The sequence below is a fragment of the Puma concolor genome, chromosome C2 (assembly GCF_028749965.1).
Source record: "Puma concolor isolate L17-30 chromosome C2, mPumCon1.1.hap2, whole genome shotgun sequence".
Lineage (NCBI taxonomy): Eukaryota > Metazoa > Chordata > Mammalia > Carnivora > Felidae > Puma > Puma concolor.
In genome coordinates, this window is record NC_141675.1 from 147,331,731 (window position 1) to 147,358,756 (window position 27,026).

The 27,026-nt window shown below is 48.8% G+C and overlaps 1 protein-coding gene across 2 annotated transcripts in view; it reads left to right on the top strand.

Annotated features, from left to right (window-relative positions):
• Positions 1-27,026, top strand: part of HUNK (hormonally up-regulated Neu-associated kinase) — a 124,258-nt gene that overhangs the window by 33,011 nt on the left and 64,221 nt on the right. For both annotated transcript variants that reach the window (XM_086675847.1, XM_086675848.1), the window contains exon 2: positions 24,758-25,050. In XM_086675847.1, the coding sequence (XP_086531973.1) occupies positions 24,758-25,050 (293 nt within the window). The remainder of the gene's footprint in view (positions 1-24,757; positions 25,051-27,026) is intronic.

The window sequence follows — 27,026 nt, forward strand, 5'->3', positions numbered from 1 at the left end:
CAAGCTTATTTGGTTCTGGAGGCTGAAAGTCTAAAATTGAGATGGAGCAGGGGGCTCTGCCTCTGAGGGCTGGGGGGGGGGGGGGGCAATCTGTTCCAGGTCTTTCTCCTAGCTTCTGGTAGCCTTGGGTATTCGTTGGCTTGTAGATGGCATTTTCCCTCCATCTTCCCTCTCTGTGCGTATGTGCCACCGTCTGTGTCCAAAGTTCCCCTCTTTATAAGGACACAGTCATGTTGGATTAGGGACCACCCTAATGACCTCCTCTCCATCATCTGCAAAGACCCTATTTCCAAATAAGGTCGTGTCCACAGGTACTGGGGGGTGAGGACTTCAGCATCTTTTGGGGAGACCCAACCCACTCCATAACATCATGCTAGGATTTTTCTCCTTGTCCTGTCTCATTCACTCACTAGCCCAGAATGGCCTTTGGACCCTCAAAGCAAAGAGCAAGAGACAGGCAAGGTCAAGGGGACGGTGAAGAAGATGGAGTGGTCAGGACCAAAAGATACACTGCCTGGGCATTGGTGTTCCTTGGGCTCTGGGTGGAGAGCACTGCCTAGACCTTCCACGGTGCTTCATCACCTCTGACCCCTGTGTTCTAGCTTTCTGGGACACTGAACTTACTCTATCCCTTCTGGGATGCTGGCCACTGTTAAGGGTGCTTGGGGCTCACTGTGGAGTGACAGTTGACTTGGGGGAGAGAAAGCTGGGAGACCAGGTGGAATAGAGAGGTGCTGTAGAAATGCAGATGGTTATGCTGACGTTCCCGTCGAGGATGCACCAGACCCTGGACACAGGGCTCTGAGTCCCCTAGGTGGGCTGGCTTCCATAGAAAGGCAAGGAAGTGAGCAACACAGGGCAGTATTTCACAGCCTTATTGTTACCCATATGGCTATGGGGAATCTGTACCTGGCACGACCCTTTTATGTTTTGTGGTTATTATCAAGACAAGCTTTGTATTTTGTGGTTTTATCGGGGCAAAGGTAGGAGTGTTGAACATGCATTTTGTGAGCTCTCTTTTCTTCTAGATGCTGGAGGCCTGTTCTCTGTCTCTTGGTCACCCTCGTGGAGAGGTCCAGCATTGAACTTTGCTGTGGGGTGGGACAGGGCGGGTGGGGGTAGGAGAGAGGCTTCCGGAAGCATGAAGAGAGGCTGATTGTTAGACTAGCTTTGTGTGAAGCAATGAATTTGGGAAGTTTGAGAGAAAGGGCAGTGTCTGTCCATCCTGAAAGAGGCTGGTTTGAAAGCGAAGCCTTTAATCCCCACAAAGCATCCGATCCGTGTCCCTTGAAGACATTGGCAGGGGTCTCTTGAGGAACACCCTTCGTGAACTTACTCTCTTTGACGGCTTAATGTTACACACATTTATAATGTATGTTGTAGTGGAGGCAGTCTTAATGATTGCAAGTTGCTCTGAAGTTATCACCCCCTTCCACTGCTCTCTGTAGGCAGATGAGCGTAAGGAGAGAAGCTTTTGCTGCCCTTGATGCTGTGGCGGATGTGATTTTGAAGCTGGCAGCAATTTCCTGCTGAAATGACCTCCCTTAGATCTGTTCTTACATTATTCTGTGTTACTTTCCTGGGCCTGCTGTGACAGAGTGCCGCAAACCAGGCAGCTTGGAACAACAGAAACGGTCTCGGAGCTCTGGAGACTAGAATGGTCCGTGTGTCCACCGAAACGTGGGGAAATCTTCTTTGCCCCTCGCCCAGCCTCTAGTGCTTTACCAGCAACCTTCACTCTTCCTTTGCTTGCAAATTCATGGCTCAGGCTCTGTGTATCTTCACAAGACCTGCTCCGCATGTCCGTTCTCTTCTTCTAAGGACACTGGCCATATTGGCTGAGGGACCCTTCCTACTCCTGTCTGATCGCATCTCGCTCTAATTACACCTGCAATGACCCTGTTTCCAAGTAAGGCCCCATTCAGAGGTACAGAGAGTTAGGATGTTAACCTGTTTGGAGGGACATGGTTCAACCCCTAATTGTCTGCTGCCACTGACCACGGTGCCTCGTGAGTCCCCTCTCTGTCCTTCCCTGCTGCTCCCGTTCGGTCTTTGCATCTCCTGTGAGTTCTAGCTCTGTGTTGCTTTAAAAAAAAATTTTTTTTTTTTAATGTTTACTTATTTTGAGAGAGAGTGAGCAGGGGAGGGACAGAGAGGGGGACTGAGGATCCAAAGTGGGCTCTGTACTGACAGCAGAGAGCCTGATGTGGGGCTTGAACTCATGCACCGTGAGATCGCAACCTGAGCCAAAGTTAACCGACTGAGCCCCCCGGGCTCCCCTTTGCTCCGTGTTGCTTTTTGATTTCACTCCTGCCAACCGGTCCCTGTGCCCCATTCAGATTTAGTCCTTGTTAATCCTCTGTGTCTCCTCGTTCACGGCCATAACCCATCTTCACCACTTAGAAAGGAACTTTACTCATGCCATAGGCCTGCTAAAAGAAAAAAAGCCCTCGATTAGTTGGCTCCCTTCTTACCTACAGAGTGGATTCCACGTTCCGTCCCCTGCATTCAGGGCTCTGTGTGCTCAGGGCTGTGTCCTCGCTTCTGTCCCAACACCGTTTGTGCGGGTCCAGGCAAGGTGGGTTCTCTGTCCTCTGAGTGTCCTTCGTGGGGGCCTGCTGACGCGCCTCTGCTCCCCGCTCGCCCCTCCTGCCCACCCTCCCTTCTAAGCCCCCCCGAAATGCCCCATTCTTCCACGGGGCCTGCCTGCCCCGCTCTGCCCCCAGCCTGAAGCCTTTTCTAACCTACCGCAATGTCACCTTTTACATTGCACGTGGCATTTTGGACGTTGCTTCCTCACTAATTTGTAGGATTAATTAGGTAGAACCAGGTGTTGGGCACGAAAGAAGAAATTCTCATCTGTGCCTGGCCTGATGTTTCCCAAATGGTGGTACTTGGACCGCTCAGTAGAACGGAGGTCTTCCGTGGAGGCTCTGGCTGCATTTCGAAGGCTTTGTCACAGACCAAAGGTTTCCTCTGGACAACATCCTTCCATCGAGCCCCGTGTGATACCTCAGTTCATCAGTACTCTGGAAACAAGCCTTTGTCCAAAGTCAGCCACCGGTTTATTGTGGTTTATTTTTAACTTCCTGATGGATTTGGATGCAGAGTGGCTGGAAAGAATTTCCCAGGTTTTGGAACGGACGGGATCCTGGTAACCTCAGAGTGCTGTGTTCGTTTCCCGGGGCTGCCGTAACCAAGTACCGCAGCCAGGATTGCTTAGAACCACAGAAGTTTATTCTCTCGCAGTCCTGGAGGCCAGAAGCCTGAGATGAAGGTCTTGACAGGAGCTCGCTCTCTCCGTAGGCTCCAGAAAGGATCTGTTCCAGGCCTCTCTCCCAGCTTCCAGCAGTTCCTTGGCTGGTGGCCGCCTCACCGTGACCTTCGTCTTCATCTGTGACCCGTGTGTGTGTCTCCGTGTCCGAATTTCCCCCTTTTTGTAAGGACACCAATCGGATTGGATTGGGACTCACCCTAGTGACCTCATCTTACCTAATTACATCTGTTTCCAAAGAAGGTCATATTCTGAGGTCCTGGGGGGCTAGGGCTCCAATGTGGAATTCTTTTTGGGGGGGAGACACAGTTCAAGCCATAACAAGTACTAAGCTCCAGCCCTCCCTAGAGGGGAGCGTCCGCTGGATCGACTTAGGTGAGGCACTGAAGCTCGCCAGATTAGGCGGGGGGCAGGGGGGGTGCCTTCAGAGAAGATGGAGGTGAGGAGAACGGGGTGACCATTCTGTCCTCACTGTTCCCCTCCGTCCCTGGGAAAACAGGCCTGGCTCAGCTGTTGATGTGGTGACAGCCATTGTCCTGCATGGAGGCCTCAGGCTGCTGGCAAGAGTGACCGGCCTGGCCTGGGGGGACAGGCGGTGGTCGGCCCTGCCTGTGTGGTCGGCAGGGCTCGTTGGGCCCTTGAGATGTCAGAGGTGAGGACCTGACGTCAGTCACACCGGTGTTTAGCCCCCGTTTGAACTTGTAACTCGCTCTTTTCTGTTCACACTGAGCCACGGGTGCCGTTGCTTCCTCTGCTCCCCAAGTTCCGGTAACAGGTGTGATCGAACTACTTCCTCGAGGCTAAGCATGTCTCATGAGCCAGTGGGGTGATGTCGCGGTTTGGGAATTATGTTTTTATTTTTATGTATTTGCTTATTAAAGTTTATTTATTTATTTTGAGAGAGAGAGAGACAGCGTGAGGGGGGAGAGGCAATCCCAAGCAGGCCGCGTGCTGCCAGGCAGAGCCCCACATGGGGCTCGAACTCACAAACTGTGAGATCATGACTTGAGCAGAAACCACGAGTGGAAGGCTCAATCGATTGACCCAGCCAGGTGCCCTGGGGGATTATACTTTTAAAGTGACCGCTGTGGGTAGTAAGATAAGTTTTTGTGTTTCTTGGTTACATTGACTTTCCTGATTTAGCTATTTACAATAATCGAATAACTCACTGGGTAACCGGCTTGGGCCCCCAACGCAGATCACATAGCTCTTCTAAATGGCAAGAAACAGCTTTGCTGTGGGTTGGGAGTCAAATCCATGTTGCTCCATGTCCCGTCTGGGTGACCTACGTGCAGATTTCTTAATCTGTGTAAACCAAGGGTTTTCCCTCCTACAAAAAGGGAAAACAATAGGGTTTTCTTCATAGGGTTGTGGGAGTCTCAGGGGACAACGTGCAGTAATATGTCCTGTGGAGTGTGGTTTGTCAAGTGCTTGCTGAATGGGACTGGTCCCAAGTTGAGATTTATATGGCTTGGTGACTGTGGTCTACACGTGTGCCTTTTTATTTGTTTTCACACTCTGCAGTTGACAGACAAATGGCAATTGTCCAAATAGCTCATTAATTTTATGCTTATAGATAACTAAACTATGTAAGTTAGATCACTAAATGGATCCCCAGTTGGCTCGATTATTTATAGAGCTTGAGTTATTCAGATAGTCGCCTACATTGATTGATTGATTGATCTAGACCATGGAGACCCATGCCTAATTACAGCATGCATTTTTAATACTATTTATGCTATTAGTTAATATTTTCTTTACGTAATGAGAAAAATGTGTTCAATCTAATGAGATTATCACTATTGATCTACTTTAAATAGCTATGGTAGGGGCGCCTGGGTGGCGCAGTCGGTTAAGCGTCCGACTTCAGCCAGGTCACGATCTCGCGGTCCGTGAGTTCGAGCCCCGCGTTGGGCTCTGGGCTGATGGCTCGGAGCCTGGAGCCTGTTTCCGATTCTGTGTCTCCCTCTCTCTCTGCCCCTCCCCCGTTCATGCTCTGTCTCTCTCTGTCCCAAAAATAAATAAACGTTGAAAAAAAAATTAAAAAAAAAAATAAAAAAAAATAAATAGCTATGGTAATGATCAAAGTGTCTAGCTTTTTGTTTGTTTGTTTTGTTTTTTGATGGAGGGGGAGAGGTGAGGTTTACAACCAGTATGTCTTGTCTCCTATAAAAGACACTATTAACATCTTTCCAGCCTGATTTTGACATAACAAAGCTCCATTAATTTTGATGGAAGAAATAGATAATTGGCACTTGACCCAAATTCACAGTAGGGACCCAGTAGCACAGGAAATCACAAACTAAGAACAATACCCCAATCACAGGAACCCCTCTGTGAAAAATAAAAGATAGCTCAGAATTTAAAACGTATTTTCAGAGTTAGTGATCACATACTTTTAAGTGGGAAACAAACTTTTGAAGTCTGTGATAGCTCTCTTGAAATGATTCTTTTATTGGACTTGACTATGTAAATATTCATGTTGTTGTATGCATATATCTTATATTGTTTCATTAGTTACTTTTTTTCCATTGGAGTAGTAAAAAAAAAAATGTTTGCTAGGTACTGAAAATAGTATTGAGGTGAAGATTATTTTAATTATTGGCCAGATTAACTTATTCTTGCCAAAAAAATAACCACCTTTACAAGGAGGCAGTTGACTGAATAATGGGTAAAAACGTCTACACTTTTTAGAAGAGTTCTGAACATCGATGGCCTGGATAGAATCAGAATAATTGTGTTCCAGTCTGGGAATTGCCACATTGTGTCACCCTGGGCAAGTCCCCACACCTCTATTAAATACGGTTTACCCCTCTCACTAACAGAAACAAAACTGAACTCCCAATCCTTTCTTAAACAGTCACATTTTTCAGAGGGATCGGCTAAGAGAAATGCACTTTCACAAATGAGAGAGGATTACAGAAAATACGAGAAAGGTTTTAGGGAAACTCTAAAACACACTCAGATTGTATCTAATGGGATGAACACTATTCAGTCATGACACGATTTAAGAACACTAGACAATAGCAACAGAAAATACAGCCCCTTTGGGGATGGGTGTGACTTTCTCATCTAATAGTTGCAGTTACTGCCAGAGGTTTAAAGACCTCTTGAAGGAGCCAATTCTGTTTCTTCCTAAATGGTCTTGAGCACCCCCACCCCGTGCCTGGAAGCTAAGCAATTAGTCCTAGTTTAATTTTTTTTTTTTCAACGTTTATTTATTTTTGGGACAGAGAGAGACAGAGCATGAACGGGGGAGGGGCAGAGAGAGAGGGAGACACAGAATCGGAAACAGGCTCCAGGCTCTGAGCCATCAGCCCAGAGCCTGACGCGGGGCTCGAACTCCCGGACCGCGAGATCGTGACCTGGCTGAAGTCGGACGCTTAACCGACTGCGCCACCCAGGCGCCCCTGTCCTAGTTTAGTGTTCAAGTCATGACTGTTCACTGCAAAGGGCTTGTTTTTTTTTTTTAATGTCCAAATATTGAAATTCTGGCAGATTTTTGACATGGATTTGCTTCAGGAGATCTTTTTGTTTTTTTAAATTTTTTTTTTCAACGTTTTATTTATTTTTGGGACAGAGAGAGACAGAGCATGAACGGGGGAGGGGCAGAGAGAGAGGGAGACACAGAATCGGAAACAGGCTCCAGGCTCTGAGCCATCAGCCCAGAGCCCGACGCGGGGCTCAAACTCACGGACTGTGAGATCGTGACTTGGCTGAAGTCGGACGCTTAACCGACTGCGCCACCCAGGCGCCCCCAGGAGATCTTTTTGATTCTACTTTTGGAGCCCCTTTCTGTCTCTGCTTTTTTTTTTTTTTTTTTTTTGCTAAACTTTAAATGGACCAGTGGTAAAGAGTGCGAGGCATATTTATCTGATGTTTCCTAAACTTTTTGCATTACTAACAGCAGCCAGAAAAGAAAAAGAAAAGACCGCTGTGACAAATGCAGATGAAAAGATGGCGGCCTCCTTTTCCAAAGATAAGCAGGAAGTGGATGTGCAAAGGCGAAGTTAAGATGTACAAGATATGCCTGTTTGTAGTAAAGTTAATGATTTAAAGTAATCAGTATATTGAAACTCATTAGCAGGGAAAACAGGTGACAGAGATAGAAGCTGCAAGCACTGTGATTGTTGGACTCGAGTTTACTCAAATCGCATTGCCTCCACTTGGGAGTGGAGGTGTCTCCTTTAGATTCGTGACTGCCTTTCTTATTGCTAAAATTTGTGAGAAGTTTGGCTGGGAGTTGTCTCCCCTAAAATTCATGTTGGAGTCTTAACCACCAGCAACTCAGAAAGTGACTATGTTTGGATATGGGATCTTTAAAAAAAAGTTTTTTTTAACGTTTATTTATTTTTGAGAGGGAGAGGGGGAGAAAGGGAGAACGAGTGGAGGAGGGGCAGAGAGAGAGGGAGACACAGAATCTAAAGCAGGCTCCGGGCTCTGAGCTGTCAGCACAGAGCCTGACGCAGGGGCTTGAACTCGTGAGCCTCGAGATCATGACCTGAGCTGGAGTCGGACGCTTAACTGACTGAGCCACCCAGGCGCCCCTGAATGTGGGATCTTTAAAGAGGTAATTACTTTTAAATGAGGCCTTTAGGGTGGGCCCTAATGCGGTCAGACTGGTGTCCTTATAGGAGGAAATTGGGACGCACACAGGCACCGAGGGAAGACCAAGTGCGGACTCAGGTGTAGGGCAGCCATCTACAAGCCAAGGAACGAGGCCACAGAGGAAACCTGTTGACACTTTTCATCTCAGACTTCTGGCCTCTGGGACCGTGAGAAAATAAATTTCTGTTGTTTAAGCAGTTACGTTATGGCAGCCTTCGCAAACGAAGACACTGGGACGTGTTTATTAAAATGATGGAAAGCACAGTCTGTGTTTGAAGAAAGAAAAGAGAATCGAGCGCTCGAGCGTTCTGGTTTCACCCAGGCCCTCTCCCTGCAGCCCTCACCGCCCCCCCCCCCCGCCCCGTGCACATGTGCGTGCTAACATGCACACGCCTCCCACCGAGTTCCCTGGTTATCTGCTTGTGAATTCCTCGCCCTTCCCGAGAGCCATGATCTGCCTGTCAGTGGACACAGAGCATTCAGTATTCCCAGTGAGTAGAAGGGAGGCCAGGAGGATTTATGGTGTCATTGCAGGAACACACATTCTGCTTTCATACAGACTGACACCGTAAATGCACACGTATAAATCAGAGCAGAGTGGGGAAAAAAAGCCCTAGCTTTCCCTTTCTGATGAACACAGGCACTGGGGCCAGCCCTGACATGCAGCGTGTGATTTCAGTGGAGGGGAAGGAAGCCTTGTGAGCACGTGGCGTGGGGAAACCATCTGCAGATGGTTATTGAAGACCTCGTATGAAAGGGCTCGCTCGGTCCCAGGCGCAGGAGATGGGAGGGCCGATAAGGATTCCTGTGCTCAGTTCATGCATAGCTGTCATTTCGACTCCCCTTTCCTGGAACCACCACATCTGCCCCTCCCCCGGACCTTTGCCCTCCCCCACTTTGTAGGGGGCGGGGTGCTGCTGAAAGTCTTTTCCACCTGGAGCAGCCCATCCCTCCAGGTTTCCGTGAGATAGCCCTCTGTCGCCGAGCGGTACTGGCTTTCTTTTCTTGCCCCGTTAGCACTCTCTGCAGAGAGCAGTGATATCCCACCCCGCTGTGTGGTCCACTGTGTTTGCTCAGTTTTAACTACAGCTCGTGAATGGTTACCGTGTACCGAGCACATGACTGTGACAGAAGTTGGTGGCCATTATTCCCCCCAGTTTACTGATGAACAGTCTGAGGTCTATTGACGTTAGGTTTGTTTTTTGTTTTGTTTTGTCCGGGATTTCTCAGTTCTGGGCTGCTGCCTTGGTTTTGCTCCGAGAGGCACAGTTTCATCCTCACTGCAAATTTGTGTGACTGGTAATCTCCTACACAGTTGGTAGAGGAGACGGTGGAGCATTTCTTCACACATTCATTCATTCACCAGATTTTTGTTGTTCTGGTTGTGTGCTGTGTCTCAGGCAGGCAGTGTGCTGCTTCTGGAGCTCATGACTTTGCCAGAGCCATGGGGTCAGGACAGCACTGGCCACTGGCCACATGTAGCTGCTGAACACTGGAAAAGTACCTGATCTAAACTGAGATGTGCTCTAAGTGTAAAACACACGTCGGACTTTGCAAAGACAGCGTAAAGTATCTCATTAACAATTACTCACAGTAGCCACGATCAGTTTGTTCTCTGCAGTTAAGAGTCTGTTTTCTGGTTTGTTGCTTTTTTTCTTTGTCTGTCTTGTTTCTTAAATTCCACATATGAGATCATGTGGTATTTGTCTCTGACTTACTTCACTTAGCATTGTACCCTCTACGTCTATCCATACTGGTGCAAATGGCAAGATTTCATTTTTTATGGCTGAATAATATTCCATTGTCTGTATATACACCACATCTTTATCCATTCGTGTATCGATAGACACTTGGGTTGCCCCTATAATTGGGCTATTGTAAGTAATGCTGCTGTAAACCTAGGGGTGCATATATCTTTTTGAACTAGTGTTTTTGCATTCTTTGGGTAAATACCCAGTAGTAGAATTACTGGATCGTATGGTAGCTCTATTTTTAACTTTTTGACGAACCTTCATACTGTTTTCCGTAATGGCTGTACCAGTTTTTCATTCCCACCAACAGAGCACAAGAGTTTCTTCTTCTCCACATCCTCACCAACACTTGTTGTTTCTTGTGTTTTTCATTTTAGCCATTCTGACAGATGTGAGGTAATATTTCGTTGCAGTTTTGATTTGTGTTTCCCTGAAGATCAGTGATGTTGCGCATCTTTTGATGTGTCTGCTGGCCATCTGGATGTCTTCTTTGGAGAAACATCTGTTCGTGTCTTCTGCCGTCCATGTTTTCATTGGATTGTTTTTGCTGGTGTTGAGTTGTGTAAGTTTGTTATGTATTTTGGATACGAACCCTTTATCGGATATGTCACTTACATAGTTTTGTTGATTGTTTCCTTCATTGTGCAGGCTGTTGTCCTAATAGTTTATTTTTGCTTTTGTTCCCCTTGCCTTAGGAAGCACATCTAGAAAAATGTTGCGATAGCCGATGTCAGAGAAATTACTGCCTGCCCTCTCTTCTAGGACTTTTATGGTTTCAGGTCTCGCATTTGGGTCCTCAATCCGTTTTGAGTTTATTTTCATGTGTGGTGTAAGAAAGTGGTTCCATTTCATTTTTCTGCACGTAGCTGTCCAGTTTTCCCAGCACCACTTTTTGAAGAGACTGGCAGTTTCAGTTTTGCAAGATGAAAAGTGTTCTGGAGATGGATGATGGTGATGTCCGCACAACAAATATGAGCATACTTAATGCCGCTGAACTACATACTTAATAATGGCTTATTTTCTGGTAGGCGTCTTATCAAAATAAATAATAGAAGAGAACAGCCAAGACCTTAAGGACTCACTGGTCTCACTGTGTCTCACTGTGACTATTATGTGAAAATATTGGACTGAAAGTGGCTGGGTCAGTGAAAGTTGGTAGGATGGTTGGAATAAAATGTTCAAAAAAAAAAAGAGGAGAAAGTAAGGAGGGGCTGGTGCCAGATCAAGAAGGATTTTTCAATTTCTCATTAAGGAACCAAGTTTATTTTAAAGGTCTCTGAACACAGCAGATGATCATAACCATTCTTAGAAAGAAAACTCTAATGCCTCAATGTAGAGAAGGGGGCAGCCCAGAAAGAGTGTGTGGAAGCCCTTAGAAGTCTGGCCAGACCAGTAGACATGGCAGGGAAGGAACCTTCTGGAAGACTTGGTGACTGGTTGCTGGGAGAGGAGGCAGGGGAAGAGTCAACTGCTCAGGCAACAAATGAGGATGATGATGGCCTCCATGACAGGAGCACAGAGAATAGTGACAAGTGTGATTTTGGAGAGGCTGGTCAGGGAGGGCTGGGGGGCAGGTTGTCCACACAGGCAGTAGGAAGGATGCTCTTCTTGGCACATTGACAGCGATCGTTGGCTGGGGATAGTCATGCCGAACCAACCCCGTTATCTTTTGGATTCATGTATCTATTTGCTTTTAGATGATGTAATTTGAGGCTTTCTCTCCACTGTCACCAACTTATATTCTGGGTAATTAAAAACGGGGCCAAACTGGAAGAGAAATGCAGCAGAAAGGGGATGCTGGGGGATCAGAGTCGAAGGGTATTTGAGACAATTGGGTATTTTTAGTTTTTTAACCTAGGTATTTATCGATTCAATACATTTGGCCTTTCAGGAGCCAGGCATGCTGGGGAATGCCAAGATGAATTATATGCGGTGTCAAAAAACTTATAATCTGTTCCTGAGCTGGGCCTTTTGACCGTTTTCCAAAACCGAGGAGAAATGATTTTAACACGACCTGTTTTTGTTTTTGTTTTAATGTTCATTTATTTTTGAGAGAGAGACAGAGTGTAAACGGGGGGAGGGGCAGAGAGAGAGAGGGAGACACAGAATCCAAAGCAGGCTCAAGGCTCTGAGCTGTCAGCACAGAGCCCAACGTGGGCCTCGAACCCATGAACCGCAAGATCATGAGCCAAAGTTGGATGCTTGACCGACTGAGCCACGCAGGTGCCCCCCAGCACTACCTGTTTTAATTCCTACTTCATCTCCCTTTAAGATTCCTGAGTTGTGGGGAACTCTGGGCATGGAATTCGGGGTCACTTTTGTCCTGTGGATGATAAATCTGTTTTGATGACAAAGAAGCATGTGCATTCTGTCTACATAGATGGGCTTTTGATAAGAGTTCCAGTTGTGCAGCTCCTGCTCACATGGGTATGCAGCTTCCCAGTGCACCTTGCCGTCTGAAAATTCTCCAGTTTGCCTTTTTCCTTCCTTGCAGGAACCCAGTTTCTGGTTTTCCCACCAGGAGGATGTTTCTAGGGCGTCGGGACGTGATTTGCTTTCCGAACTGGAGCTGGAGCCTGGGCACAGGGAATCCCAGTGACAGTGGCTTCAGAGCCCCGTGGGGTAGGCGTGCCTGGCGAGCTGACTTTGTTTTTTTTCTTCAGCCAGAGTTCAGCTCTTTACCCGTACCCGGCGCCGGGTTCTATTAGGGTTGCCAAATCAGTCCTAATGAGCTCTGTTGTTTAAATTGGGGACGGAAACTTTTTCCCCCTCATTTATAAGAAGACAGATTTTAGTGCACAGCAGCAGGAGGGTGGCGGGTGGGGAGCCAGGGGTCAGGAGCTGTCGCGCTCCACTGCATAAAGAGCAGCAATTAATGGGCCCCTATAAAAGACAGCAATGTGTGTTTGCTGTCTAGCACCGTCTCTCTGTGAATTGGAGCAACCCTGAAATTAATTATAAAGCCGGCAAAGGATATTTTCTGCTTTCTGTTAAATAAGTATCCTCCACACAGGCGCACGTTCCACTCGGATGCATTTACGTGTATCATTTTCCTGGGAAGAAGGCGTGAAACCAGTTTATTTTCAGAATTTCCCACTGGGTCATGCTAATCACCACAGTTTTCAGCCTTTTTACATCCACTCAGGCTTGGGCTGGAGCCTGGAGCCTCAGAGCCCTCTGTCCCTTGTCATTTTTTTCATGGCTTGCGGGGCAGCCCCTCCAGCTGCCCGATTTGCTTCGTCCAGCAGTGCCACCCAGACTTGACTGTCCTAATGCGATTTACAAAGTAAGCCACTCTGTTATTACTAATCACTTTCGTGAAGGTTCTGTATTACTCTGCTAGAGCCGCTATAACAAAATGCCACAGGCAGGGGCCTTAAACAGCAGATACTTATTCCCTCCCAGTTCTGGAGGCTGGAAGTCCAAGATCAAGGTGCTGGCAGGTTTGGTTTCACCCTAGGCCTGTTTGGCTTGCAGACATCTGCCTTCTCTCTGTGCCCTCACCTGGCCTTTTTTCTCTGTGCTCCTGAACCCCTGGTGTCTCTCCTCCTCCTCCTCCCCCCTTCCTCCCCCTTCCTCCCCCTCCTCCCCCTCCTCCCCCTCCTCCTCCCCCCTCCTCCTCCTCCCCCCTCCTCCCCCCTCCTCCCCCCTCCTCCCCCCTCCTCCTCCCCCCTCCTCCTCCCCCCTCCTCCTCCTCCCCCCTCTTCCCCCCTCCTCCTCCTCCCTCCTCCTCCCCCCTCTTCCCCCCTCCTCCTCCTCCCTCCTCCTCCCCCCTCTTCCCCCTCCTCCTCCTCCCTCCTCCTCCCCCCTCTTCCCCCCTCCTCCTCCTCCCTCCTCCTCCCCCCTCCTCCTCTTCCCCCCTCCTCCCACCTCCTCCTCCCTCCTCCTCCCCCTCTTCCTCCTCCTCCCCCTCCTCCTCCCCTCCTCCCCCTCCCCCTCCTCCCCCTCCCCCTCCCCCTTCCTCCACCCCCTCCTCCCTCCTCCTCCCCCTCCTCCCTCCTCCTCCCCCTCCTCCCCCCTCCCCCCTCCCCCTCCTTTTTTTTTTTGAGAGAGAGGGCACAAGTGAGTGAGGGGCAGAGAGAGAGAGAGAAGCAGGGCTTGTGTTCATCCAATGCAGGGCTCAAACACACGAACCGTGAGATCATGACCAGAGCCAAAGTCAGATGCTTAATGACTGAGCTTCCCGGGCAGCCTCTTCCTCTTCTTATAAGGACACCAGTCCTGTTGGATTAGGGCTCCACTCCTATTTTCTCGTTCACTTATCATTACCTCTGTAAAGGCCCTGTCCCTTTAGAGTCACATGAGGGGTTAGGCCTTCAACAAATGAATTTGGCAGGGAGACACGATTCAGTCTGTAACAGATTCTTCTGGTAGTTTTAATAGAATCTTTTTCTTCCAACTACACCTTGTCATCATTCATTCATTCAATCATTCATTCAAGAAATGCTGGAATGCTGTCTATGTGCCAGAGACTATTCTGGATGCTGAGAGCATGTCGTGAAGGAGACAGAGGACGTGCCTTCCTTTCTGGAGCTTTCAAGGGCCAGGCAGATTCACATGCTGTCAGTGAGCTGGGTAGGATTTAAGGGGTGACAGCGCTAAGGGGGGAGAATGGGCCGGAGGAAGGGGATTGTCAGTGGCAGCTGGCTGTGGCTGTAAACAGGTGAATCAGGGAAGCGTCTCTGGGAGGGGACATTTCAGCAAAGTCGTGGAGGCGAGGGGGTCAGCATGTGGCCCCAGCTGGGAATACACCTGTCACATCTGAAGAGCTAGGAGGCGGTGGGTGAGCTGAGGGAACAGGAGGGAGGCCGGGGGGAGGCGAGGTCAGAGAGCAAGCTGGCTGCCTGATGGGGACCCGCGGGCATCCTTGGCTCTTTGGCTCCTTCCTCTAGGAGAAACGGGGGTTGGTCCTGGATTTGGGGGAGCTTTCCTGTTCCCCCAGACTAGTTGCTCTCGAGAGGTGACAGATGGGAGACAAGTTTGGGGGGTAGAGAGGCTAGCAGGCAGGTGCACAGGCCAGAGTTAGGATGTTGGGCTGACGGTCGTAGGGTGGCACAGGGGGGTGGCTGGCGAAAGTGACGGCTCTTCTGGGCTGGAATGCCACGCTTTAACGCTGGTTGTGGCGCCTCTCCAGGGTTCTCCCTGGTGACTTCTCCATACTCAGCCAGACGCTGAGGAAGCCAGAAAGGGCTTTATGCAGTAGGGTGGTGGGACGGTCAGTCCATGCTGGAGCAGGGGATGTCAGTCCACTGCCTTTAGCTTGGCAGCCACCCGGGCTTTCATTTTCTCTCTCTGACTCACCCAGAAAGGGCCACTAGGGACACTCTGTTCAGTGTCCTCTGATCTGCCTTCGTTGCCATTTAATCTAAGTCATATGGCTTCTGTCCTGCTGCAGTCGCATCACAAGTCACGCAGGTAATGGCGGTAGCCGTCTGTCCTCCCTCCCTCCCTCCTTCTTCCCTTAACCTTCACACACATCGGCCGTGTCGTTACTCTGGTCCATGTTTATTGAGCTCCTGTGTTCCTGACGCTGTGCCAGACATTGGGCCTGCAAGGGCAAGCCACCGTTTGAGGTTGACAGTGGGGCTGGGGCAAGAAGGAGGTTCTAGAAGAGGGCTCCAAGAACAGGATGAGGCTTGGAAAAAGGTGCAAGGGGTCCAGCAGGGCGGATCCCAGAGTCTGGGAAGGGGGCCTGGAGGGGGAGAATGTTGTGCCTGCAAAGGAGCGACGGCCTGTGAAGAGACAGAGGAAGGGGACAGTGAGTGCCCGGTGGGGGGCAGAGTGCGGGCGCACGGCTGGAATCAGGCATGGTCTGGGAAGCCTCTCAGAGAAGGTGACATTTCTCCAAGGGGGGGGGGGGAGTCTGTGTCTCTGCATCAGTCACACAGAAGCTGAAACACGCCCATAGGTGGCATCACGTCTTATCATTTTAATGGTTGAAGGGAAGGATTTTGGTCTGCCCGTATCCTAGCTGAGGGCGGGGAGGACTGGCGAGGTTACACCTACCCCAAGGCGGGAGTAGATGTGACCAAGAGGTCACCATACTGACCACCTGTGGCAGACTGGTCGGACCTTCCTTCCTTCCTTCCTTCCTTCCTTCCTTCCTTCCTTCCATTCCTTCCCTCCTTCCTTCCTTCCCTTCCTTCCCTTCCTTCCTTCCTTCCTTCCTCTTCCTTCCTTCCTCTTTCCTTCTTCCTTCCTTCCTTCCTTCCTTCCTTCCTTCTTCCTCTTCCTTCCTTCCTTCCTTCCTTCCTTCCTTCCTTCCTTCCCCCTTCCTTCCTTCCTTCCTTCCTTCCTTCCTTCCTTCCCCCTTCCTTCCTTCCTTCCTTCCTTCCCTTCCTTCCTCCTCCTTCCTCCCTCCCTCCCTTCCTTCCTTCCTTCCTTCCTTCCTTCCTTCCTCCTTCCTTCCTCCCTCCCTCCCCTTCCTTCCTTCCTTCCTTCCTTCCTTCCTTCCTTCCTTCCTCCCTTTCCTTCCTTCCTTCCCTCTTCCTTCCTTCCTTCCTTCCTTCCTTCCTTCCTTCCTTCCTCTCTCCCTCCTTTCCTCCCCACCGTCCTTCTTTCCTTCCTTCTCTCCCTCCCTTTTTCTCCCTCAAGAGCTCCCCATGAGCCATGCACTGACCTAGAAGCTGGGAACACAAAAGTGAGGAGACCAGATACAACTGCTGCCTTCTGGGAAATTCCAGTGAAGGTGTCCCAAACCGTTAAGTGTGTGTGATGAGCATGACAGCTGGGGAAGCACACCCGGTGACCTGAGCCAGTCTGGGCGTGGAGAAGGAGGGAGCGGGTCCTGGCCAGGGAAGAGTGCTGTGTGGGAGGGAATTCCAGGCAGGGGTGGGGGGAGGCGACCCAGGAGGGGCGGTGGAGGTGCCCACAGGCAGTCAGCGCTCGGAAAGAGGCGAGCAGGACATAGGTGTTGGGGGGGTGTGAATACACAGCGCGTGGAAGTGGAGGGGCTGGAAGTAGAGGTGGGTGGATGGCATGTTGGTAGGGAGGGAGGAGGCTGGGAAGGAGGGAGGAGGCGGGGGTGGGGTGGGGGGAGGCTGGGAAGGCTGAGCCTTGGGGAGAAAGCAGGAGGCACTGCTCTGACCTCCTGACTGGTGGTCTGAGGGCCCCAGACCTGCAGTGAGGACCAGGGAGCCGTGGGGCTGCGTGCCTCTGTGTCTTCTTCCTCCTCGTCTCTCGCACAAAAATGCAGCTCCTAACAGCGATCGCTTCCCGAGGGCTTTCCTGAATGAGGCTGGTGCTCAACACCCTGGGTGGCCTCGCTCATTTCTCCAGCATCCCTGTGAGGTGTGCATTAGTGGCCCTCCCTGCATCGTTTTAAAAAAGTGAGGACGCTAAGGCTTAGAGAGGTCCAAGCTACCAAGTGGCAGAGACCGGCTTTGGAGTCCAGGCTCCCGGCCCCCGAGCCCGCAGGCCCGGCTGCCAGGCTGCGCCACCCTGTCACCCGCCGCGGTGTGGAAAGCGGCGGAGATCACACCAGGATCTGTGAGGTCTGGCCCCCAGCCCTCGGGGAAGGGACAGGAGCCCTTGGCTCTACCTTTTCATTCTCCTGCAGGATGAGGGAACCCCGTGGTAGTACGTGATGCTTTGATGGTCAGGTGGTCCTCTTGGCTGCCGTAACCAGACCCCCACACACTGGGGCCTTAAACAACACACACTTATAGTCTCTCAGCCCCGGAGTCTGGACGTGCAGGATCACGTGCCAGTAGGGTTGGTTTCTGGTGAGACCCTCTTCCTTTGTAGATGGCCGTCCTCCTGCTGTGTCCTCATGTGACCTTTCCACTGTGCAGGTGCAGAGAGAGAGATATCTCTGGTATCTCTTCCTCTTTTTTTTTTAATGCTAATTATTTTTGACACACACACACACACACACACAGAATCCGAAGCAGGCTCCAGGCTCTGAGCTGTCAGCACAGAGCCCAACACGGGGCTCAAACCCATGAACTGTGAGATCATGACCTGAGCTGAAGTCAGACGCTTAACTGACTGAGCCACCCAGGGACCCCTCTCTTCCCCTCCTTTTTCTCTCTTTTTAAAAAAAAGTTTATTTATTTATTTTGAGAGAGACTGTGCATACACAGCAGGGTAGAGAGAGGGAGAGAGAGAATCCCAGGCAGGCTCTGCACTGGCACCATAGAGCCTGATGCAGGGCTGAAACCCATGAACTGTGAGACTATGACTTGAGCCAAAATCAAGAGTCGGATGCTTACCCGACTGAACCACTCAGGTGCCCCTCTTCATTTTCTTATATGGGCACCAGTCCTGTTGGATTAAGGCCTTACCCTTATCATCTCATTTAGCCTTAATTACCTCCCTTTTCCCAAATATAGTCACCTTGGGGGTTAGGGCTTCAACATACAAATTTTGCAGCGGGGGAGCACAATTCAGTCCGTAACAGACGGTGATCTTGAACCACTCCAAAGGATCTGAGTTATCCCCGTGAAAGAGCCCGAAGACCCGTGTCCCTTCCTTAGTGTGCACTTGGCACATGGAACAGTGCCAGATACATTTTAGGTGCTTGATAAATGTTTGCTGAAGAAGGAAAGAGTCTTTTGAGTTTAATGTAAATTATTCATTAAGAGACCAAAGCAGGGTATCTGGGTGGCTCAGTCAGTTAAGCATCCGACTTTGGCTCAGGTCATCATCTTATGGTTTGTGAGTTAGGGCCCTGTGTCGGGCTCTGTGCTGACAGCTCAGAGCCTGGAGCCTCCTTTGTATTCTATGTCTCCCTCTCTCTCCCCTGCCCGACTCACACTCTGTCTCTCTCTCTCTCTCTCTCTCTCTCAAAAATAAAAACATTAAAAAAAATTTTTTTTTAATTAAAACATTAAAAAAATGGAAACCAAATCATTCTGGAAGAAAGCTCCTTTTTTTTTTTTGGCTAATTTCCATGTAATAAGAAAATTCAGTTGGTCATGGCCTCTTACTCCCTGTGCCTTCTGATTATCTAAAACATTATGGTATAATAGCACTGTGATTAAAGAAAGGCTGAACTTCCAAAAACACAGCACACACCGCAGAACGGATAAGACGTGGGGGACATGTGTGTTTTTGTGGTATTAAAGAGGGGGTCTGTGGTCAGCATTCTTTTTCTTACTCATATGGAAGATCCATTTTATATCTGTCTTTTCATTTTAGAGATTAGACACATGTATGATTCTTGATGTGTTTGAGAGTCATGAATTTTAAAGGCAGTGGAGGGTGATCAGGGATGAAGGGATGAATTTTAAATCCTGTTAACGCTGATCCTATGTAGACAGTCTCAACTAAGTCAATATTTAAAGAAGATGAGAGAAGTAGGCTGATATTAAACCACTGCCTCGGGATTTAAAAGCAGCTCTATTCCAGAGAGTTCGGGACACTGAAATGGGGTTCAGGCTTCTTTTTTAATCTGCTGGGGAGGGAAATGCACATTTTTTTTTTTTTTTTTTCTGAGCTGAACCAAACTGGAGTGCTTTTCCACCCTCTCTCTCTAGGCTGCTTCCGTGAATGTAGAATGGTAACACTAGTAAGAGCGCCAATTTAAGGAGCATTTACTATGTGTCAGACATCGTACTGAGCGCTTTCTGCACGTTATCTTAGGTCCCAGCGTGTGCCGCGGCGGGGTCAGATGCCTTTGTGCATTCTCATTCTGAGTAAAATTCAGTGTTGGATTTTTTTTCTCCTACTACGTGCCATTAAGCACGAACTCCTTTCTGTACCTGTCTTCCTCCTGATGGATTGGGATCCCAGTGCTTGTGCTCCTCCCCCTTTTCTGTGTTGGAGGGCAAGCAGGCTCTGTGCTATCAGCACAGAACCCCACTCGGGGCTCGAACTCACGAACGGTGAGATCGTGCTCTGATCCGAAATCAACAGGCTAACACTTAACCGACTGAGCCACCCGAGCGCCTCAGGAGCTTAGACATTTAAATTTGCTGATCTTACCCGTCACTGATAGGCATTTTTTTTTTTTTTTTTCTTTTTGGTGGGAGCAGGGTGGGGTGGGGAAGAGGGTGGGAGTTGCCATGTTGTGAGAAATGCAATTTCTTTTTTTTTTTTTTTTTTTTTAATTTTTTTTTTCCACGTTTTTATTTATTTTTGGGACAGAGAGAGACAGAGCATGAACGGGGGAGGGGCAGAGAGAGAGGGAGACACAGAATCGGAAACAGGCTCCAGGCTCTGAGCCATCAGCCCAGAGCCTGACGCGGGGCTCGAACTCACGGACCGCGAGATTGTGACCTGGCTGAAGTCGGACGCTTAACCGACTGCGCCACCCAGGCGCCCCTGCAATTTCTTAATTAATGAGAGAAGTTGGTGAATAATCTGTTTTCAACTGTGGCTCACGGGAGCCGTGTTAGTCTCGCTCTGATGTTTGCACCACCGCGAGACTCGGCTGCGCGTCTCGGAAACATGGCGGCAATCTTTGAAAACGGAGGCCTTTGTAAATTTCGAGAAGCTTTGCAAGCTTGAGTCTGTTGACGATCTGGAGCTGTTTGATTTACCTTTCACAGCAGAATTGTTTCTCTTGATGTGCTCACGGTGACATCCAGGCTGCCACGCTCCCTTGACATCACTCCCCGCCTCCCCCCCCCAGCCCCCTTCCCCAAACACACCCTTCCAGTTGGGGTCCTTGGACTTGGTCCTGAGTGAGTCTGCACACATTTAATTTTTACTTTTTAAAACTCGCCTGACTGAAGCAGTTCATCCTTTCGGCTAGAGACCCATCACCATGCCAGGCTTCAACCTTGTAGAATCAGCATTAGATCTACTCTGCAAATGTCCGATTACCGTCAAATTAAATTAGATGCCTTCCTTTGCTGATCGTTGACTGCCTTTTCCTTAATTTCCCATTCAGCGTTTCCCATGTTAGTTGTTACAGATGAAGCTGGTTAAACATTCCATTTTCAGTATTATCGAGGCGGGGTTGGTAAGTTTAGGGGGTGGATTAAAAAGCCCAGGGATGAGGTGGTGTGTGGAAATGGAGAGGGACATTAATGAGGTGGCTTTCGGGCTCAGGGGTCTTCACCGAGGGGCTCTCAGAAGCCACGGAACATGGAAACCAAGATACCAAATGACAGTGGGGCACATGTGGCGTGCTGGCTTCCTGGGGCCGCTGTCACAAAGCATCACAAATTCGGGGGCTTAAAACAACAGAAATTGATTCTCTCACAGTTCTGGAGCCTGGAAGTCCCAAATCCGTTTCACTGGACCAAAAAAGCAAGGTGTTGAGGGGGCCGTGCTCCGTCCGATGACTCTGGTGGCTGCGGCATTCTTTGGCTTGTGGGCCATCCTCCTTCTTCACGCAGACTTCTCCTCTGTGCGTTCGTGTGAACCCCCCTCCCACCCCTCCTATTTTATAAGGACAGTTGTGCTGCCATGTAGGGCCCGCTCAGATGGTCCAGGTTAATTTCATCTCAAAATCCTTCACTTTTTCCAAATAAGGCCATATTCACATGTTCTGGGGATTAGGATTTAAAGTCTTTGGGTGGCCATTACATAATCGACTACAGGCAATTAAAGAGCTAAGTAAATTATCCTAATAACCATTGTGTGCTCTGTTGAAAAAGGCAGATTGTATTACTGCCGGGCTTTCAGACTATTGTTCATTCATACTTTTAAGAATTTCATTGCCAAAGGGTGTCATTTTTAAACCATTGCAAGCAAAGCCACAAGCAAAGACAGAGTCTAATTGTACTTTTCAGCATCGCTCTTTCTCTCCACCCCCACAAGACGTGGCTATATTACATGTACGTATGCGTACACATACACGCGTGTATATGTGGTTGTGTATGTCTATGCATATGTACGTGTGTGCACATACATGGATGTGCGTATATATGTGTATATATACTTTTTTCTTTATCTTTTGGTCACGGGTGAGTACAGTTTTTACAGCTTTCAGTCTAGCATTTAGTTGTGGGGGCCAAACTACAGCCTGAGTGTAACTTTAACTTCTATGGGAGGATTGCATCCCTATTGGCTGATTGTCTTTCTTAGTTGTATCTTTGGATTAAAGACCTGAAAACCCCCATCAAAATGGGTGAAGGCACAAACTTCCAGTTATAAGATAAATAAGGCTAGGGATGTCACATATGGCATGGTGGCTATCGTTAACGATACCATATCGTATATCTGCATGTTGCTGACACAGAGCATCTTAAAAGTTTATATCACAGGGGCACTTGGGTGGCTCAGTTGGCTGAGCTTCCCGCTTCGGCTCAGATCATGAGCTCATGGTTCATGAGTTTGTGAGTTTGAGCCCCGCATCAGGCTCTCTGCTGTCAGCACGGAGCCTGCTTTGGATCCTCTGTCTCCCTCTTTTTCTGTCCCTCCCTCACTTGCTCTCATTCTCAAAAATAAATGTTAAAAAAAGTTCACATCACACTCACACACACATACACAAGTTGTAACTGTGTGTAGTGATGGATGTTAACCAAATTTTTCGTGGTAATCATTTTGCGGTACATATGCCGTATCAAATCAGTGTATGTTGTATACCTAAAACTACTGTGATGTTGCATGTCAATTTAAAAATTTTACTAAAATACAAATGACTGTCCAGAAGAGATAATAGATTAAGGTCTTGGCAGCTATTTTTGCTTCCGTGGTTAAAAACAAAAAAAGGTTCAGTGATTTGCTCCGGCTGGTCCCGCACTGTTTATGCAGTGTTATGCATGATGGGAGGAACGTGGTTCCTGCTTCAAGGGCCGCGTGCTTTGAATGGGGCCCCAGATGGTGGCTATGGTGGGCACAAGAGAAAGAGAGCTGAAGCACCCCCTGGGAGGGAGGTGGGATTTGAGTTAGTGGCTCAAGGACTGGGGCGTCCAATTGGGTGAGGGGGTGGCCTGGGCTCAAGCTCAGAGAGTAACCCAGTGTGTGTTCAGGAGAGTGAGGAGACTGGCCCCCAGGCCATCCCCTGATGCTATGTTATCTATTTATTTATTTATTTACTTACTTATTTAAATAATTTTTTAATGCCTATTTATTTTTGAGAGAGAGGGAGAGCGAGTGGGTGCATGAGTGGGGAAAGGGCAGAGAGAGAGAGGAAGACACAATCAGAATCCGAAGCAGGCTCCAGGCTCCGAGCTGTCAGCACAGAGTCCAGTGTGGGGCTCGAACTCACGAACCGTGAGATCATGACCTGAGCCGAAGTCGGACACTTAGACTCAGCCACCCAGGCGCCCCTGACGCCATTTTAGATAAGGTGTTTCTCCTGGTACGGGGAAGTAGCACTTTCTTAGGGTTCTTGTGAATAGTTAGGGAATAACCTTTGCTTCCAGTGTCTGACAAGACGGAGAAGTTTGAGTGCTGGGCCAGGGAGTGTGGACCTTGCCCTGCAGACAGCAGTGAGCCCCAAAGAGCTTTAAGCAAGAAATCAGAGTTCCAGACCCATGGATTTTGAGGCAGAGCATAGAGTGACTTTAGGGGGCCAGGAAAAGAGGTAGGACATTGATGTAATGGTCCAGGTGACTGGACTTTGTTTTAGTTTAGTTTTTTAGGTTTTTTTGTTTTTGTTTTTGTTTTTTTAATGTTTGTTTGTTTTGTTTTGAGAGAGGAGAGGGAGACAGAGCGCAGATGAGCAGGGGAGGGGCAGAGAGGGTGAGAATCCCAAGCAGGCTCCATGCTGTCAGTGCAGATCCCCACATGGGTTTTGATCCCACGAACTGTGAGATCATGGCCTGAGCTGAAATCAAGAGTTGGACGCTTAATCAGCTGAGCCGCCCAGGCGCCCCTCATTTAGTTTTTAATCACAAACCTGAGTCAAGAAGTAACATTTGAGCAGCTCACTATAAATATTATCTATCAATCATCTATCAGTCAAGCATTCATTTATTTATTATTTCTTTATTTTGAGAGAGAAAGCAAGCAAGCGCAGGGGAGGGGTGGATAGAAAGAGAGAGAGAATCCCACGCAGGCCCCTCACTGTCAGGGCGGAGCTGGATACGACATCCCCCTCAACCGTGAAATCATGACTTGAGCCCAGATTGAGAGTCGGATGTTTATCCTACTGGGCCACCCAGGCGCCCCTCAATCATTTATGTTTTTTTATCTGTGTCATAACTTGGTAGTAATATATGGGGTATATTATGAAAGTGACAAAGTACAATCACAAAAAAAGGAAATAAATAGAAGTGGAAAACCCACTCTTTTTTGTCCTGCAGGGCCCCTGGCTTGAGAGCCTTGCACGGGAATGTCCCTTGCTTTGGGAATGTCCCAAACAACTATGAGTCACAGAGATGGTCCGTCTGGGGGATAGGAGGCATAGTCCTAAATGAGCCTGACCGGTGGCATGGGAATAGAGGAAGGACAGGTGAGGAGGCATCAGCAGGAGGAAGCGACATGATGTCACCGACTGGTCTCCTAGCGAGAGGAGTGAAGACGGGAGAGGGCAAAAACAGGGGTGTGTTTTAGGGCCTGGTGAGCTGGTGAGCAGAGAGGTGAAGCCCGCCAAAGGGAAGGGGTGCAGATTTGGCTGGGAAAGACCATCTCCACCCCCGTCCCTGCCTTTCCCTGCCTTTGCAGGAGGCTGGAGGGTCTGTGCCTGTGACACGTTGCTTGTGAGGGCAGTGACCCAGGAGCGGTGTCCTGTGGGCAGCTGAGACACAATTGCGGGCCACCAACTGGCTGCACCCTGACATAGGGGCCAAGAGCTAACGTGAGCCATGGCTCGCCAAGGGAAAGAAAAGGATGCTCTTCCGTGGCGGGAGGAAGGAGAGGGCATTGCGTCCTCCACCCGGAACAAAAGATGAGGGCAGATTTGACTGTCAGAAGTGGAGGCCTGGGGGAACCCAGCCCCCGGATGGATGACGGCTCAGCCTGAGAGGGAGCCAGGAGAGGCCCTTGGCTGGGCTGGAACTTGGCATTTCACGCCGGGGATAACCAAGTTTGACACTGACTCTTCACTGAGCCTTCCAGACCATCCAAGTTGGCCTAAGTGAATTTCACTCTCTTCCTCAATAATCGGGTCTGGTTCCTGATGTTACATTTTTGGGTTTTTTTCCCCCCTGGATGCTATTTTTAGATGAGGGGGTTTTCCCCCGGTACAGAGGAGTAGCTATGTATTTTCCTAGGGTTCTTGTGCCTAGTTAGGGAATAACCTTTGCAGTGTCTGACAACAGCCATGTTCTCGGTGTCTCCTCAGGTGGCCATAAAGGTCATTGACAAGAAGAGAGCCAAAAAGGACACTTACGTCACCAAAAACCTTCGGCGAGAGGGGCAGATTCAGCAGATGATCCGCCACCCCAACATCACCCAGCTCCTTGATATCTTGGAGACGGAAAATAGCTACTACCTGGTCATGGAGCTGTGCCCTGGAGGCAACCTGATGCACAAGATCTATGAGAAGAAGCGGCTAGAGGAGTCTGAAGCCCGCAGATACATCCGGCAGCTCATCTCTGCCGTGGAGCACCTGCACCGGGCTGGGGTGGTCCACAGGTAAGGGCCGTGCCACGCTCACGATCACCGACTCTGTGCTGAGCGGACGGCACAGCGGGTCAGTGTGCTCTCGGCAAGGCTGAATTGTTGCAGCACGCTGTGCACCGTCTCCAGATTTTTGTGTCGGGGGATTGTTTTGTGAGCTGGGTTGGTGCCATCGTGGGGTGGAAAGAGTGACCTCTGAAACCAGGGTGCCAGGGTTTGCATCCTGGCTCTACCCCTCCACAGTTGTGTGACCCTGGGCAAGTTACTTCACCACGCTGAACTTCAGTCTCTTCTTCTGTAAAATGGGAAGAGGAATGATGCCTTCTCTCATGGTTGTTGTAAGGGTCCGTGTAGAGAATGCAATGAGTTAATCTATGAAAAGTGCTGAGAACAGTGCTGGGTCCATACATGTAAGTGTTGGCTGCTCAAATCAATGTTAAGGTGGCATGGGATGGTTTTTCAGCTGGTGCTGCAGATGATGCTTTCGTTGTATTTGCTTTACATATGGTAGTAGCTGTTTTATTCAACAGAACTGAATCACCATTTTTTTTTTTTTTTTTTTTTTTTTTTGAGAGAGAGACAGAGCATGAGCAGGGGAGGGGCAGGGAGGGAGAGGGAGCCACAGAATCCGAAGCAGGCTCCAGGCTCCCGAGCTGTCAGCATAGAGCCCGACACGGGGCTCGAACTCACGAGCCTGTTAGGTCATGACCTGAGTCGAAGTCTGATGCTCAACCGACTGAGCCACCCAGGCGCCCCTTGAATCACCGTTTAAATTGTGAATTTGCTCTTAAAAGTAAGGGGTGTGTCTCATGAGCCAGACTAACCTTGCAAATGATTATGAAAGTCAAACTTTTTTTTTTTTTTACCAGTCTGTTCCCTCCTGAAGGGGAGCTCCACAAGGAAAAGTGAATGGAAATAGCATGCCTAGCAATGTTGCCGTGGGTGGTGGGGGCCTATTTTTAGTGCTGTATTAAAATACAATGAAAGCAAAAGAAAGAAAAATATTTAAAAAGTGCCCTTTTTTTACCCCCAAGAAAATGTTGACTTTACCAATAAATTCATACTTCTTCCTTCTTGCAATTATAATCAGTAATTACTCTGGGCTGTTGAGAAAACTTAGGGTCACATTTAATTGATTATCATTTTATTTATTTATTTATTTATTTATAAAAGTTTATTTATTTTGAAAGAGACAGAGACAGTGTGAGCACAGGAGGGGCAGAGAGAGCGGGAGAGAGAGAGAGAGAGAGAGAGAGAGAGAGAGAGAGAGAGAGAGAATCCCAAGCAGGCTCCACGCTGCCCGGGCAGAGATCGACTTGGGGTTCAGCCTCACAAAACTGTGAGATCATGACCTGAGCCGAAACCAAGAGTCAGAAACTTAACCAGCTGAACCACCCAGGTGCCCCATGTTTAAAAATTGTTTTGTATCGAGGTACAATTCACATACCATGAAAGCCACTATTTTAACACGTACGGTTCAGGCATTTTTAGCATCGTAACAGAGTTGTGCAACAATTGCCACTAATTTTAGAATATTTTCATCACTCCAAAAAAGAAACCCTGTACCCATCAACAGCCACTCTCCATTCCTGCCTCCTGCCAGCCCCTGGCAACCACTAATCTACTTTCTGTCTATGGATTTGCCTGCTCTGGACATTTCTTATAAAAGGAAACAAACAGCTGTGGGGTTGTTTGTACCTTTGTCTATTATGAACAATGCTGCTATGAACACTCATTTGCAAGTTACAGCATGAATATGTGTTTTCACTTCTTTTGAAGAATTCTGCTTTTAGCAGAGGAGCTGCTAGGTTATATGTTAACTCTGCATTTGACCTTTTGAGTAAATACACGTGTGTGTGTGTGTGTGTGTGTGTGTGTGTGTGTGTTTTAAGTTTACTTATTTGTTTTGAGAGAGAGAGAATGTGTGAGCGTGTGCAAGCGGGAGAAGGGCAGAGATGGGGAGAGAGCAAGAGAGCGAGAGCGAGAGAGAG